The sequence below is a fragment of the Rhinoraja longicauda genome, chromosome 28 (genome assembly GCF_053455715.1).
Source record: "Rhinoraja longicauda isolate Sanriku21f chromosome 28, sRhiLon1.1, whole genome shotgun sequence".
Classification (NCBI taxonomy): Eukaryota; Metazoa; Chordata; class Chondrichthyes; order Rajiformes; family Arhynchobatidae; genus Rhinoraja; species Rhinoraja longicauda.
The window spans coordinates 31,275,746-31,291,306 of NC_135980.1; the positions used below are offsets into that span (position 1 = coordinate 31,275,746).

Consider the following 15,561-nt stretch of genomic DNA (forward strand, 5'->3'; position numbering starts at 1 on the left):
CAGCCCATCCCATCCCCACAGACCAGCCCAGACCCAACCCATCCCCACAGACCAGCCCAGCCCATCCCCACAGACCATCCCATCCCATCCCCACAGACCATCCCATCCCCACAGACCAGCCCAGACCCAACCCATCCCCACAGACCAGCCCAGCCCATCCCCACAGACTATCCCATCCCCACAGACCAGACCATCCCATCCCCACAGACCATCCCATCCCCACAGACCAGCCCAACCCCACAGACCAGCCCATCCCCACAGACCAGCCCATCCCATCCCCACAGACCAGCCCATCCCCACAGACCAGCCCAGCCCATCCTCACAGACCAGCCCATCCCATCCCCACAGACCATCCCATCCCCACAGACCATCCCATCCCCACAGACCAGCCCATCCCCACAGACCAGCCCACCCCACAGACCAGCCCATCCCCACAGACCAGCCCATCCCATCCCCACAGACCAGCCCATCCCCACAGACCAGCCCATCCCCACAGACCCGCCACTCCCATCCCCACAGACTAACCCATCCCCACAGACCATCTCATCCCCACAGACCATCCCATCCCCACAGACCCAACCCATCCCCACAGACCATCCCATCTCCACAGACCAGTCCATCCCCACAGACCAGCCCATCCCCACAGACCAGCCCATCCCCACAGACCAGCCCATCCCCACAGACCATCCCATCCCCACAGACCAGCCCATCCCCATAGACCAACCCAGCCCATCCCCATAGACCAACCCATCCCCATAAACCAACCCAACCCATCCCCACAGACCAAACCCATCCCCACAGACCAACCCATCCCATCCCCATAGACCAACCCAGCCCATCCCCATAGACCAACCCAGCCCATCCCCATAGACCAACCCATCCCATCCCCATAGACCAACCCAGCCCATCCCCACAGACCAGCCCATCCCCATAGATCAAACCCATCCCCACAGACCAACCCATCCCCATAGACCAACCCAGCCCATCAGACCAACCCAGCCCATCCCCACAGACCAGCCCATCCCCATAGACCAACCCAGCCCATCCCCACAGACCAGCCCATCCCCATAGATCAAACCCATCCCCACAGACCAACCCATCCCCATAGACCATCCCATCCCTATAGACCAACCCATCCCCACAGACCAACCCATCCCATCCGCATAGACCAACCCAGCCCATCCCCATAGACCATCCCATCCCCATAGACCAACCCAGCCCATCCCCACAGACCAGCCCATCCCCATAGATCAAACCCATCCCCACAGACCAACCCATCCCCATAGACCAACCCAGCCCATCAGACCAACCCAGCCCATCCCCACAGACCAGCCCATCCCGGTAGACCAACCTAGCCCATCCCCACAGACCAGCCCATCCCCATAGATCAAACCCATCCCCACAGACCAACCCATCCCCATAAACCAACCCAGCCCATCAGACCAACCCAGCCCATCCCCACAGACGAGCCCATCCCCATAGACCAACCCCATTGACCAACCCATCCCCATAGACCAACCCCATTGACCAACCCATCCCCATAGACCAACCCCATTGACCAACCCATCCCCATAGACCAGACCAGCCCATCCCCACGGACCAAACCAATCCCCACAGACCAACCCCATCCCCATAGACCAACCAGCCCATCCCCACAGACCAACCCATCCCCATAGATCATCCCATCCCCATAGACCAACCCATCCCCACAGACCATCCCATCCCCACAGACCAGCCCATCCCCACAGACCATCCCATCCCCACAGACCAGCCCATCCCCATAGACCAACCCAGCCCCATAAACCAACCCAACCCATCCCCACAGACCAAACCCATCCCCACAGACCAACCCATCCCATCCCCAAAGACCAACCCAGCCCATCCCCATAGACCAACCCAGCCCATCCCCATAGACCAACCCATCCCATCCCCATAGACCAACCCAGCCCATCCCCACAGACCAGCCCATCCCCATAGATCAAACCCATCCCCACAGACCAACCCATCCCCACAGACCAACCCAGCCCATCAGACCAACCCAGCCCATCCCCACAGACCAGCCCATCCCCATAGACCAACCCAGCCCATCCCCACAGACCAGCCCATCCCCATAGATCAAACCCATCCCCACAGACCAACCCATCCCCATAGACCATCCCATCCCTATAGACCAACCCATCCCCACAGACCAACCCATCCCATCCGCATAGACCAACCCAGCCCATCCCCATAGACCATCCCATCCCCATAGACCAACCCAGCCCATCCCCACAGACCAGCCCATCCCCATAGATCAAACCCATCCCCACAGACCAACCCATCCCCATAGACCAACCCAGCCCATCAGACCAACCCAGCCCATCCCCACAGGCCAGCCCATCCCGGTAGACCAACCTAGCCCATCCCCACAGACCAGCCCATCCCCATAGATCAAACCCATCCCCACAGACCAACCCATCCCCATAAACCAACCCAGCCCATCAGACCAACCCAGCCCATCCCCTCAGACCAACCCAGCCCATCCCCACAGACGAGCCCATCCCCATAGACCAACCCCATAGACCAGCCCCATTGACCAACCCATCCCCATAGACCAACCCCATTGACCAACCCATCCCCATAGACCAGACCAGCCCATCCCCACGGACCAAACCAATCCCCACAGACCAACCCCATCCCCATAGACCAACCAGCCCATCCCCACAGACCAACCCATCCCCATAGATCATCCCATCCCCATAGACCAACCCATCCCCATAGACCAACCCCATCCCCATAGACCAACCCCATCCCAATAGACCAACCCCATCCCCACAGACCAACTTCATCCCCATAGACCAACCCATCCCAATAGACCGACCCAATCCCATCAGACCGACCCCATCCCCATAGACCAACCCATCCCAATAGACCGACCCCATCCCAATAGACCAACCCCATCCCCATAGACCAACTCCATCCCCATAGACCAACCCATCTCAATAGACCGACCCCATCCCAATAGACCAACCCCATCCCCATAGACCAACTCCATCCCCATAGACCAACCCATCCCAATAGACTGACCCCATCCCATCAGACCGACCCCATCCCCATAGACCAACCCATCCCAATAGACCGACCCCCATCCGATCAGACTGACCCCATCCCAATAGACCAACCCCATCCCATCAGACCGACCCCATCCACATAGACCATCCCATCCCAATAGACCAATCCATTCCCATAGACCAACCCCAATAGACCAACCCATCTCATCAGACCAACCCGTTCCTATTGGCCAACCCATACCAATAGACCAACTCATCCCATCAGAGCAGCCTGTCCCAACAGTAAATATTGGCCCCAACAGAGTGCAGTGAGCATTTGCCCCAAATAGACAGACCAGCCCATCCCATCAGACCACCCATCCCAACATACAAACCCACCCCAGCAGACCACTCATCCCAACATTCCAACTGATCCCAGTAGACCACTTATCCCAATATGCCAACCCACCCCAATAGTCACTAACTCATCCCATCATACCCACCCACCTCAACAATGAGCATTCACTCCAATAGACCAACCCATCCCAACAGAAAGCCTTGAATATTTGCCCAAAAGGCAACCACACCTCAACAAAGTGCACTGTGCAATTGCTCCAATAGATGAACCCATCCCAATAAACCAACCCATCGCAAAAGAGGACAGTGCAGGAGGGTTTTTTCTCTAACAGACCAGCCTATCCCAACAGGGAGCAGTGAGGATTTGCCAGCACATGGGATCACGCGGTAGCCAATAAATTTAATTAAGGGGCCTTCCAGCAAACGCAGTGTAACTCTGATAATCAGGTATGCTCAGGACCTTGTCCCAGATTGGCAGATATTCTGGGATATTGGATGTTGTATCCCAACATACCTTTAATTAATCTTGTACACAATATAATATTTCCCAGTGAATTTAAAGGCTGTGATTGAGATGGGGCCCTGGATGGTATAATGGGAGCGTGTGAACAGGGACTGTGGTCAGTTTAAAGGAAGTGAGGGAACTGGGGCTCTGGTTAGTTTGAAGGCAGAGTGAGCACCGTCCACAGTGGCTTTACCAGGACCAAGAGAACTTTGGAAGGGGACATGGGAACTTGGTGAGTTGAAAGGGAACATTCAAACATTGGTGATGCCAAATTAGGTTTTTGAAATATTTATTGAAATATTGGATTATCTGAAGATTTGGAGATAATCTTTGGGCGTGCATGTGTATTTGCAACGTCCTTGTGAAGGAATCTGTATTTGTACGGCAACAACGAGTGGAAAGTGCTGGGGAAATGGTTGCGGCATTTGTTAGCATCTGCAGCAGATCCCTGTGTCTTTTCATTCCAGAGTCCTTGCATGCCAATCTGCAGAGGGCGGCTGGCTCAAACCCTTTGGGAAATTCCTGCTTTAGAGAGCAGGTGCGCTTTCTCCAAATTCACTGAAGATCAATTGAGTTGAAGATTGACCATTGGATTTTTTAAAAGACTTGTTCACAATTTGTAAGACATTTTTCTTACTGATTGCAAGAAAAGAGGTTTACCTTAATTCTTCCTTGGATTTATTAGTGACTATCTCATATTTACAGTTTGTAGCTTTAGAGGAGTAGACCTACAATGCTAGTTTCATACAGCCAGTATACAGGATTCCTGAAGATACAACCTATACATTTGTTCTATATCTCTCTATAATCACTGTCTATATCTCTCGTTCTGAAGAAGGGTCTTGACCGGAACCCACCTGTTCCTTTTCTCTAGAGATGCTGCCTGACCCGCTGAGTTATTCCAGCTTTTTGTGCCTATCTTCGATTTAAACCGGCATCTGCATTTGCAGTTCCTTCCTACACACCCTATAAAAGTCCTTCCCAGGTTAAGACAGGGTTACGTTTCCTGAACAGTGTGCACGTCGGGAATATGGTGGCCTGGGAATATATTTAAATAAAAACATAGACCAACCAAGGGCAAAGTGGAGTTGAACCAGGTCATTTAACCCAACCATTCAGACTCCACATGGCAGAAGGTGCCTGCTGCCCCGCAGTGACCAGCAAACCCACCCTGCCAGTCTCCCAAACGCTTGTTCATGTGCACAGGTCGTACACGAATTGGCATTTGTAAGCTTTTCACTGTACCTCGGTACACCTGACAATAAACTGAACCAAATTGAGGAAGACCTTTAATGCAATAAAACACCGTGCTTAGCTCTGTTTACCTACAATAATCATCGTCAGAGATACACATGTGTATCTTGGGTTGGACAACAGACATCTCACACTGTTACTTTGGAAAATGTTTTAAGTCAAGTTTCATCAGGAGAAGGAAATGAGAAACGTACAATTGATGTTACATCTGTGCGTGAGTAGTAGCATTTGTAAGGCTCGTGAATGAGCACACTGCCAATCTTCAATTCCTTTTACTGGTCCTGTGCCATTTCCATGATGTGGGCACGCTTGCCAAATCCTGAAGTGATTGCTACACATTAGCTGCACACACTGCAATAATACATTTGCCCTGGAACCGTGAAAGTGGAACAAGAACCTCGCTGTGCACTCCACTCAAATGAATATTCATAATTCCAAAATACAGCATCTGGAGGATGCACAATATTCAGAGAATACTGACAGACTGCAGTAGACAAAGGAAAGGGTGTTTGTGTGTATCGCACCACTATTTCCCCACTTCCTCCGAGCACCCATAAATGGTGACATTTTAAACAATACCCCATTGATCAATCAGTTCATTCACATCACATGTCACCTTGGTCCTATCTCATCTAGTGACAGAAACAAAAAAAACCCTATCACCCAGCATTTCTGCCCCTGAAAATACAAGCCCAACCAGCCTGTAACAGAACTAAATGTTGAGGAAGGAACTGCAGATGCTGATTTAAATCGAAGATAGACACAAAAAGCTGGAGTAACTCGGCGGGGCAGGCAGCATCTCTGGAGAGAAGGAATGGGACCTGACCTAACGGTCCTCATCACTTTTGCTGTACCTTGTCACCTTTTCCCTCATGCAATCTTGGATGTTAAATATTGTTTTTTCATCAGCTCACCCTGGAGGTGAAATCCACAACCTCACAACCCCCAATAGGAAGTTATTTTTCTTGCTTGCTGTTGTAAATCTGTTTTAATATATCCATGCTTCCTCGTACTAGATACTTAAATAATCTTGTTGTTCTGCCTCAGACAACTTCATCCTAATTTTCCATAATTTTAGACGCCCATATCTTATTGCCTCACAAACTCATAATTTTAGATCTGCCCAATTGTTCATGGCAGTGGAGGCCAATTCTCTGAATGCATTCAAGAGAGAGCTAGATAGAGCTCTTAAGGATAGCGGAGTCAGGGGGTATGGGGAGAAGGCAGGAACGGGGTACTGATTGAGAATGATCAGCCATGATCACATTGAATGGCGGTACTGGCTCGAAGGGCCGAACGGCCTCCTCCTGCACCTATTGTCTATTGTCTTTGATCACTCCTGATGACTCTTCGGAGAAATGCAGATATCAGACAAGTACAGAATCAAAGATAAACACAAAGTGCTGGAGTAACTCAGTGGGTCAGGCAGCATCTCTGGAGAAAATGAATAGGTGACTTTTCAGCTCGGGTCTCTTCCGATACATGAATCATGTCTTGTAATTGAATATGCTGCAAAAAATCTTAAACTGGATCCACGGGTGAAGTATGAGACACTTGGATGCCAGACGACAGTCAGCCATCTCATATTTCACTTGGGCAGCTTACAACCCAGTGGTATGAATATTGATTTCTCCAACTTCAAGTAACCCCTGCATTCCCTCTCTCTCCATCCCTCCCCACCCAAGTCACACCAGCTTCTCGTTCTCACCTAGCAAACTGCTAACAATGGTCTGTTTCCCCTATCATCGTTACTTTTTTGCATATCTTTCATTCATTTGTTCTATATCTCTCTACATCACTGTCCATATCTCTCGTTACCCTTTCCCCCCGACTCTCAGTCTGAAGAAGGGTCTCGACCCGAAACATCACCCATTCCACCTCTCCAGAGATGCTGCCTGTCCCGCTGAGTTACCCCAACACTTTGTGTCTATCGGCAATTATAATGGACTGGTTTTCCAGCAGAAAGTGCGGTCCAAAGTAGATCACTTTGAAGACAGGATGGCCATTGAGATGACAAATATTCAAGGTTAATATTCAAGAACTTCAGTTGAATCTAAACACTATTGCTTAACTGTGGAGTTTCTCACCACCAGCCCTTAACCCCCATCCCCCACTTACAGTCTGAAGAAGGATCCCAGCCCGATATGTCACCCATTCGTTTTCTCCAGATATGTTGCCTGTCCCGCTGAGTTACTACAGCACTTTCTGTCTATTTTCACCATTCCTTAAAGTTACCCTGATTCTCCCAGCACCACAGCTCAAGGTGTCCCCTCACACCTGCATGTCCCCCACACCTGCATATCCCACATCTGCATTTCCCCCACACCTGCATGTCCCCCACACCTGCCCCCCCCACACCTGCATGTCCCCCACACCTGCATGTCCCCCACACCTGCATGTCCCCCCACACCTGCATGCCCCCACACCTGCATGTTCCCCACAGCTGCATGACCCCCACAGCTGCATGACCCCCCACACCCGCCCCCCACACTTGCATGTCCCCAACACCTGCCCCCTCACACCTGCATGTCCCCCACACCTGCATGTCCCCCACACCTGCATGTCCCCCACACCTGCATGTTCCCCACAGCTGCATGACCCCCCCACACCTGCATGTCCCCCCACACAAGCCCCCTCACACCTGCCCCCCCCCCACACCTGACCCCCCCACACCTGACCCCCCACCCCGATCCGACCCCCCCCCCGATCCGACCCCCCCCCGATCCGACCCCCCCCCCCCGATCCGACCCCCCCCCGATCCGACCCCCCCCCCGATCCGACCCCCCCCCCGATCCGACCCCCCCCCCGATCCGACCCCCCCCCCCGATCCGACCCCCCCCCCCCGATCCGACCCCCCCCCCCCGATCCGACCCCCCCCCCCCGATCCGACCCCCCCCCCCCCCCGATCCGACCCCCCCCCCCCCCCCGATCCGACCCCCCCCCCCCCCCCGATCCGACCCCCCCCCCCCCCCCGATCCGACCCCCCCCCCCCCCCCGCCAGCTCAGTCCATCGGACAAATAAGCGTGTGGGCATCAGGAACTCGAAACACAGGTGATTAGGAGCTTAATTGTTTGGCGAGTATCTTTTGAAGGGAGGGATAATGAAAACGTAGAATGTTGAAAGTATAATTAGAGCATCACTTTTTATTTGCATGTAAGAGCCTGGTTCTCCTCCACCAGCCCTGGGCCAATGGTCACACGCTTGCATACTCTCTGCAGCTGCTAGGTGCAGTTTGCGTCTACACCACAAACATCCTCTACCTGTGCCATTTTCTTTCTGTTCGGTGAAGAATATTGTTTGCCGGTTGGGGAAGGCAGGTGGAGTAGAAAAAATAAAGGAGGGAGAGGGGAGAGTGTTTCAAACAGGATCAGACCGTGTGGAGATAAAGAAAGGTGTGATGTGGAAATCAAGAGTGAATAATATATTCTGATGACTTTTGGCGATTGGATGTTGTGCACAGATTTCATCACGGCGTGCCACCAATGGGGGAATGAGGCTACTGTTGATGTGACTGCCGAGCTGATAACCACCTCTCTACGCAGCACAGACCCAAACGGCAATCTGCTGGCAGGGAGGGAAATAAAACAAGCTTGCGATTGGCATCTACACTCATAATGTTGCTGAGAAGCGGACCCGGCCGATGGAGGTTGTCGATGAGGTGTGGAGCTTAGAGCCAGCTGTTTTTTGCAATTAACAATTTAGATTGTGTACTCGGGAAACAAACAGACAAACAAACGGAGGGAGTGATACACCGGGAATGGACAAAAGGAACATTTTTTATTAAAATAACGAGCCACAAAGGATAACACAAAGAATGTAAGTATCCTTTTTACTTTGGCATTTTAATTGTTATTTCCACGCTGCCCAAACGGCTCCCCCGTTATCATTTTGTGCAGCTCTGCTGGAGGTTGATTTTTCCAGGTTTTGTAATAAATGTTGTCTCTTTCGTCCGCCTAGCTGCTGGATGTTGTTTGCCCTCCATCTTTGGGATCGTGATGGGGACCAGCGAGGCAGCACTTCGGATGGACAACGTTGAGCTGAAAGAGGAATGGCAAGATGATGACTTCCCCAGGTTAGTTAGCTGCCCACATTTGCACATTTACCATGTCCATGCACGCTGACACCCGCCTCGTTCTCCAGCGGCGTGACTGCTGCTGAAGCTGCAAGTCCTCAGAGACAAAGCTGGGCTGTCAATATTTATCATCTTAACTCCTTCACTGCCTGCTTCACCACTGTCAGTATAGTTTAGAGATACAACACGGAAACCGGCCCTTCGGCCCACTGATTCCACGCCGATCTGCGATCACCGCACACTTACACTATCCTTACACACACGAGGGACAATTTACACTTTTTTACCGAAGCCAATTACCCTACAAGCCTGCACGTCTTTGGAGTGTGTTCAAATGCATCGCCTGTCAAGACTGACCTGCAGACAAGGGTTCGATCCTGACCTTGGGTGCTGTCTGTGTGGTGTTTGCACGTTCTCCCTGTGACCGCATGGGTTTGCTCCAGTTTCTCTCCCACATCTTAAAGACGTGCGTTTGTAGGTTAATCGGCGCTCTGTAAATTGCTGCCAAGTGTGTAGGGCGTGGATGAGAAAGTGGGATGACATTGAACTAGTGTGAATGGGTGATCGGTGGTAGGCGCGGGCTGAAGGGCCTGTTCCATGCTGTATCTGTAAGCACAACTACAGTTGCTTTTGGAAGGAATGACAATCTTGTCTCTGAACCAAAGAGTGGAAGAGGGTTCAGGTAGGAAATGGGAACCATTGGATTTCAAATCCTGATAAGATACATACATTGATACATATAGAATAGGTGCAGGAGGAGGCCATTTGGCCCTTCGAGCCAGCACCGCCATTCATTGTGATCATGGCTGATCATCCACAATCAGTAACCCGTGCCTGCCTTATTCCGATAGCCCCTAGAGCTCTATCTAACTCTCTTAAATTCACCCAGTGAATTGGCCTCCACTGCCCTCTGTGGCAGAGAATTCCTCAAATTCACAACTCTTTGGGTGAAAAGGTTTCTTCCCACCTCAGTTTAAAATGGCCTCCCCTTTATTCTTATAACGTGGATCCCTGGTGGGAAATGTGCTCTGGGTGGGTGAATGTTGGAGAATGTATTACAGTGAAGCATTGCAATGTTCAGGCAGTCCAGTAGTCTACGTGATGTATCAAACTGGTAACGAGCTTGGACAATGTTGGGCCCAACGTCCATTGGTGTCTTCAGGAGAGAAGGAGAGAAAATATCTGAGAAAAAATAATTTCTAACTTAAAGGTAGTCTTTGTAGCCATGGATCAAGTAATACACCTAGGGGTGCCAACTTCCTCACTCCCAAATACAGGACAAGGTGACGTCACCGCCCAGCCCGGGCGGCAGCCATTGGTGGAGCAGGAGCACGTGGCCGCTTGCTGGGTGAGGTCACCCTTTGTCCCGTATTTGGGAGTGAGGAAGTTGGCAACCCTACTAATATGGGACAAGGGCGGTCCCGTACGGGACAAACTAATTTAGCCCAGAATACGGGATGTCCCGGATAATAAGGGACAGTTGGCAACCCTAAACACAGCCCACTCTTTTTGAATCAGTTCATGATAAATATTAATATCTGCATTCCCCTTGTTCCTTGCAGCCGAATAACTGCATACAATCAGTGACATGGGCGTACACTGACCAATCTTATATGAGCAGTTGCAGCCAAGTACTCCTTTAATTTGCCAGAAACAGCAATTTAACCATGAATGGTTGCAGGAGAGGGTCCAGAGGAGGTTTATGAGAATGTTCCCAGCATTAACATACAAGGAGCATTTGATGGCTCTGGGCCTGTACTCGCTGGAGTTTAGAAGAATGAGGGGGGATCTCATTGAAAGCTATCAAATAATGAAAGGCCTGGACAGCGTGGCTATAGTGAGGATGTTTCCACTGGTGGGAGAGTCTAGGGCCAGGGGGGCACAGCCTCAGAATAAAAGAATGTATCTTTACAATGGAAATGAGGAAGAATTTCTTTAATCAGAGGGTGGTGAATCTGTGGGATTCATTGCCACCGATGGTTGTAGAGCCCGAGTCAGTGGTTACTTTTAAAGTGGAGATTGTTAGGTTCTTGATTAGTAAGGATGTCAAAAGTTATGGGGAGAAGGCAGGTTGAGAGGAAAAGATAGGGTTGAGAGGGAAAGATAGATCAGCCATGATTGAATGGTGGAGCAGACTTGATGGGCTGGATATTCTAATTCTGCTTCTATGTCTTCTGATATCGGACATGTAACTACCTGCTGGTGCAAAACTAAAATAGAAAATGCCGGAAACAGTCAGCTAGTCAAAACTGCACGAATGAAGAGAGGAACACAGTTAATCAGAAAACAATTATTAATGAAAGGGACGGATAGGGTGGATGTGGAGAGGATGTTTCCACTGGTGGGAGAGTCTAAGACCAGAGGCCTCAGAATTAAAGGGGGCTCTTTTAGAAAGGAGGTGAGGAGGAACTTCTTTAGTCAGAGGGTAGTTAATCTGTGGAACTCATTGCCACAGAGGGCTGTGGAGGCCGAGTCAGTGGAGATTTTTAAGGCAGAGATAGACAGATTCTAGATTAGAATGGATGTCAAGGGTTATGGGGAGAAAGCAGGAAAATGGGATTAGGAGGCAGAGATCAGCCATGATTGAATGGCGGAGTAGACCCAATGGGCTGAATGGCCTAGTTCTACTCCTATAACTTGGGAACTTGTGAATTAACACCTTCCAGTTTTGATGAAGGATGCTTGTCTCAAAGTGTCAGTGAGTCTCTACCCCGACAGATGTTGCTGGATCTGCCAGCTGCTTCTAGCATTCTCGGATTTTGTTTGAGATTTTCAGCATCTGCAGGTTTTTACTCTACGCCCCGCTCCTCCAGTTGTGATAGCCACAAACTGAACTATTGGAATAGACAACTGGATATCAACAGGTTCAAAAACCTGCTAAAAACTACCTGAGGGGCCCAGAGCTTCATAGATGGTATCATAGAACATAAAAGCAAGTAGTATAAACCTTGAACTGGATATAAACCTTTATAAGCCACCTGTAAGTGTTTAACCAGAGTATTGTACCTTTCTGGAAAGGCTAGGAGAACATTTCAATTTATGGGAGACATAAAAAGCTGGAGTAACTCAGCGGGCCAGGCAACATCTGGAGAGAAGGAATCAGAATCAGTCTTAAGAAGATCTCAACCCGAAACGTCACCCATTCCTTCTCCCCAGAGATGCTGCCTGACCCGCTGAGTTACTCCAGGTTTTTGTGTTTATCTTCGGTTTAAACCAGCATCTGCTGTTCCTTCCAGCACATTTCAATTTATGGAATGGTTTGATGGTACATATTAGGAGAAACTGTTTCCACTGGCAGGAGAGTTGTTAATCACCAATTAGAGCAATGTGATTAAAAATGAAAGATTATTTTGTTATGCAAGATGAGGAGAATTCACTGTGTGAAAGGTTGCTGGAAAAAGATACAAATGTAATTTCTAAGAATGAATTAGTTATATAGACCTGTATTTGAAAAGGGGGGGAAAAAGGGGATTTGATGAAATAGCTAGCATTGACATGATGGGCCAAATAGCCACCTTCTGTCCTGGACAACTGTATCCAACTAAAGGAAGGATGACAGACACAAAATGCTGGAGTAACTGAACAGGACAGGCAGCATCTCTGGAGAGAAGGAATGGGTGATGTTTCGGGTTGAGACACTTCTAGTCTGAAGAAGGGTCTCGACCCGAAACGTCACCCATTCCTTTTCTCTAGAGATGCTGCCTGTCCTGCTGAGTTACTCCAGTTTTTTGTGTCAATGCTTAATGTTGAGCTATTTTCCATGTCAAACCTTGGATAATTGCAATCATTGCAACCAGTTGCTATCAAGTTGCAACTGGACGTGGAGAAGTTGCAGTGAGATTGGACCACCGGACTCTGATCTCACCTAGGGTTGCCAACTTCCTCACTCCCAAATACAGGACAAAGGCTGACGACAGTGCCCCGCGCCCCACGTGACCTCACCCAGCCAGCGGCCACGTGCTCCCATTGCTACGCAACCCACCTCCCCGCCCGGGCGGCCGCCATTGGTGGAGCGGGAGCACGTGGCCGCTGGCTGGGTGAGGTCACATGGGGCGGTGACGTCACCCTTTGTCCCTTATTTGGGAGTGTGGAAGTTGGCAACCCTACTAATACAGGACAAGGGCGGTCCCGCACGGGACAAACCAACTCAGCCCGCAATACAGGATGACCCAGCTAATACGGGGTAGATGGCAGCCCTAATCTCACCTCTCCCTGTACCACTGGGTTCAGGAGGTTTCATAGCTTCACTCCATGGAGCCACCTAGTGGCTGGGATCTACAGCTGTACCATGATCTCCAAAGTTATCATAACAATCTAGAGTAGTAAATGCTGGCAGAAATTTGTAACCAAAATGTCAGATTACAAAGTGCAGATTCTGCACAATGTATTTCTAATAAATCATGCTTTGTTAAGTTTTATATTTGTTTTTATCGTGGCTTTGATGGAGCTGAGTTCTTGTTTGGCCATTTCAGAGTCAACCACATTGATCGAGGTTAGGTGTCACAGGTAGGACAGGCTGGATAAGGATGGCACATTTTCTTCCCAAATGGCCATTAACGAACTATTTGAGTTTCATGCTCACCATTATTGAGATTAGCTTTAAATTTCAGATCTGACTGAATTTAAATTCTCCATCTCTTTGAACACTTCTCCAGATCATTAGTCCAGTGCTGTAATCACAATTTTTTTTAAATTCCCTCTTCATTCCTTGCTGTTAAGCAAAATAAACCATGTTCTCCACAGATGCTGCCTGACCCGCTGAGTTACTCCAGCACTCTGTGAAATGTCACCTATCCATGTTCTCCACAGATGCTGCCTGACCCGCTGAGTTACTCCAGCACTCTGTGAAACGTCACCTATCCATGTTCTCCACAGATGCTGCCTGACCCGCTGAGTTACTCCAGCACTCTGTGTCCTTTTATTCCAAAAGCAACAATGGAATAGTTTTGCTTTTATATGGTACCTTTCATTGTAATAACATCCCAAAGAGCTTTATCGCAAATGAAATAATTTTGAATTGTGGCCAAACTAGAGAGTCTGAGAATAATGACCATGTGATGCTAATTGAACAAGAATCCTGATTCCCTAGCAACATCTGGAAAGGGCTGTATTAGTATTAATTTAGTATTACCCGACGCAAGACGTCTGAAATCAGCTGACCGAGCCAACAGGGAAGGTCGGCACTGTGCAGAGGTGGCCCTGCAGATGGCCACTACTATCCAGAGTGTGGACCTCTGAAATATTCCTGGACATTCCTAGTGCACCATGCAATAGACAATAGGTGCAGGAGGAGGCCATTCGGCCCTTCGAGCCAGCACCGCCATTCAATGTGATCATGGCTGATCATTCTCAATCAGTACCCCGTTCCTGCCTTTTCCCCATACCCCCTGACTCTGCTATCCTTAAGAGCTCTATCTAGCTCTCTCTTGAATGCATTCAGAGAATTGGCCTCCACTGCCTTCTGAGGCAGAGAATTCCACAGATCAACATCTGAGCAGAGAGAAGGAGATCACAAAATAGCATCAAACTAAAATGTTTTTTCTATTTTTGCCATCCATAACTGCTGCCTGGCCTACTAAGTATTTTATAAGATATATAATTTAGAATACATATAACAATATATATATAATTTGGCTGTGGCCCAAATTCAAGCAAATGGGACTACCCCAGTATCCCAACGTGGTCGGCATAGATAAGGTGGGCCGAAGGGCCTGATTTTATACTGTAGGGCTCTATAACTATCTGGAAAATTTCTGAGAATAGCTCAGATATTGCGCTTAACTAAGAGAAGACCACTGGCAATTTAATGTGAGTTTTCGGGAACTGTGAAGACGATCCAATGCCCTGTAATAACTTAATGCAAGTGGTAGAATTTCTTTTCTGCAGCATATATTGGAATCAGAGGTAGTGTGTGTGAGTGGGAACCCAGGGAACCTTTGGGAAATCAACATTCAGTGTCTGTTCTTAAATTTCCCAGCGGTGAGACGCCAGCAGGGTGAGAAAAGAACAAAAAAATGGAAACAAATAAATAACCAAACATCCAGCAAATCTTGAGCAAAAACCATAGTGGGTCAGGCAGCATCTGTGGAGGGAATGGTCAAATGACATTTCAAGTCTTGATATTTTCAGACATAGAGTCATACAGTGTGGAAACAGGCCCTTTGGTCCAACTTGCCCACACCGCCCAACATTCCCCATCTACACTGGTCCCACCTGCCTGCGTTTGGCCCATATCCTTCCAAACCTAAGATAGACACCAGATGCTGGAGTAACTCAGCGGGCCAGGCAGCATCTCTGGAGAGAAGGAACAGGTGACATTTCGGGGGGAGACTCTTCTTTTCCC

At 49.5% G+C, this 15,561-nt stretch overlaps 1 protein-coding gene and 1 long non-coding RNA gene across 6 annotated transcripts in view; one reads left to right on the forward strand and one right to left on the reverse strand.

Annotated features, from left to right (window-relative positions):
• Window positions 1-3,900: 3,900 nt before the first annotated feature.
• atcaya (ATCAY kinesin light chain interacting caytaxin a) overlaps window positions 3,901-15,561 on the forward strand; it is a 46,002-nt gene continuing 34,341 nt past the window's right edge. Inside the window, exons 1-3 of one of the 5 annotated variants that reach the window (XM_078424062.1) lie at window positions 3,901-4,123; window positions 8,607-8,962; window positions 9,104-9,218. In XM_078424062.1, coding sequence (XP_078280188.1) covers window positions 9,142-9,218 — 77 coding nt within the window. In that variant the 5' untranslated portion in view covers window positions 3,901-4,123; window positions 8,607-8,962; window positions 9,104-9,141. Of the gene's footprint in view, window positions 4,124-8,386; window positions 8,963-9,103; window positions 9,219-15,561 lie in introns of those variants that run through there. The other 4 variants (XM_078424064.1, XM_078424065.1, XM_078424063.1 and 1 more) reach the window with 4 other exon arrangements.
• LOC144607314 (uncharacterized) overlaps window positions 8,877-15,561 on the reverse strand; it is a 49,640-nt gene continuing 42,955 nt past the window's right edge. The window contains exon 3 of the long non-coding RNA XR_013549093.1: window positions 8,877-9,183. This is a non-coding gene — a long non-coding RNA (uncharacterized LOC144607314). The remainder of the gene's footprint in view (window positions 9,184-15,561) is intronic.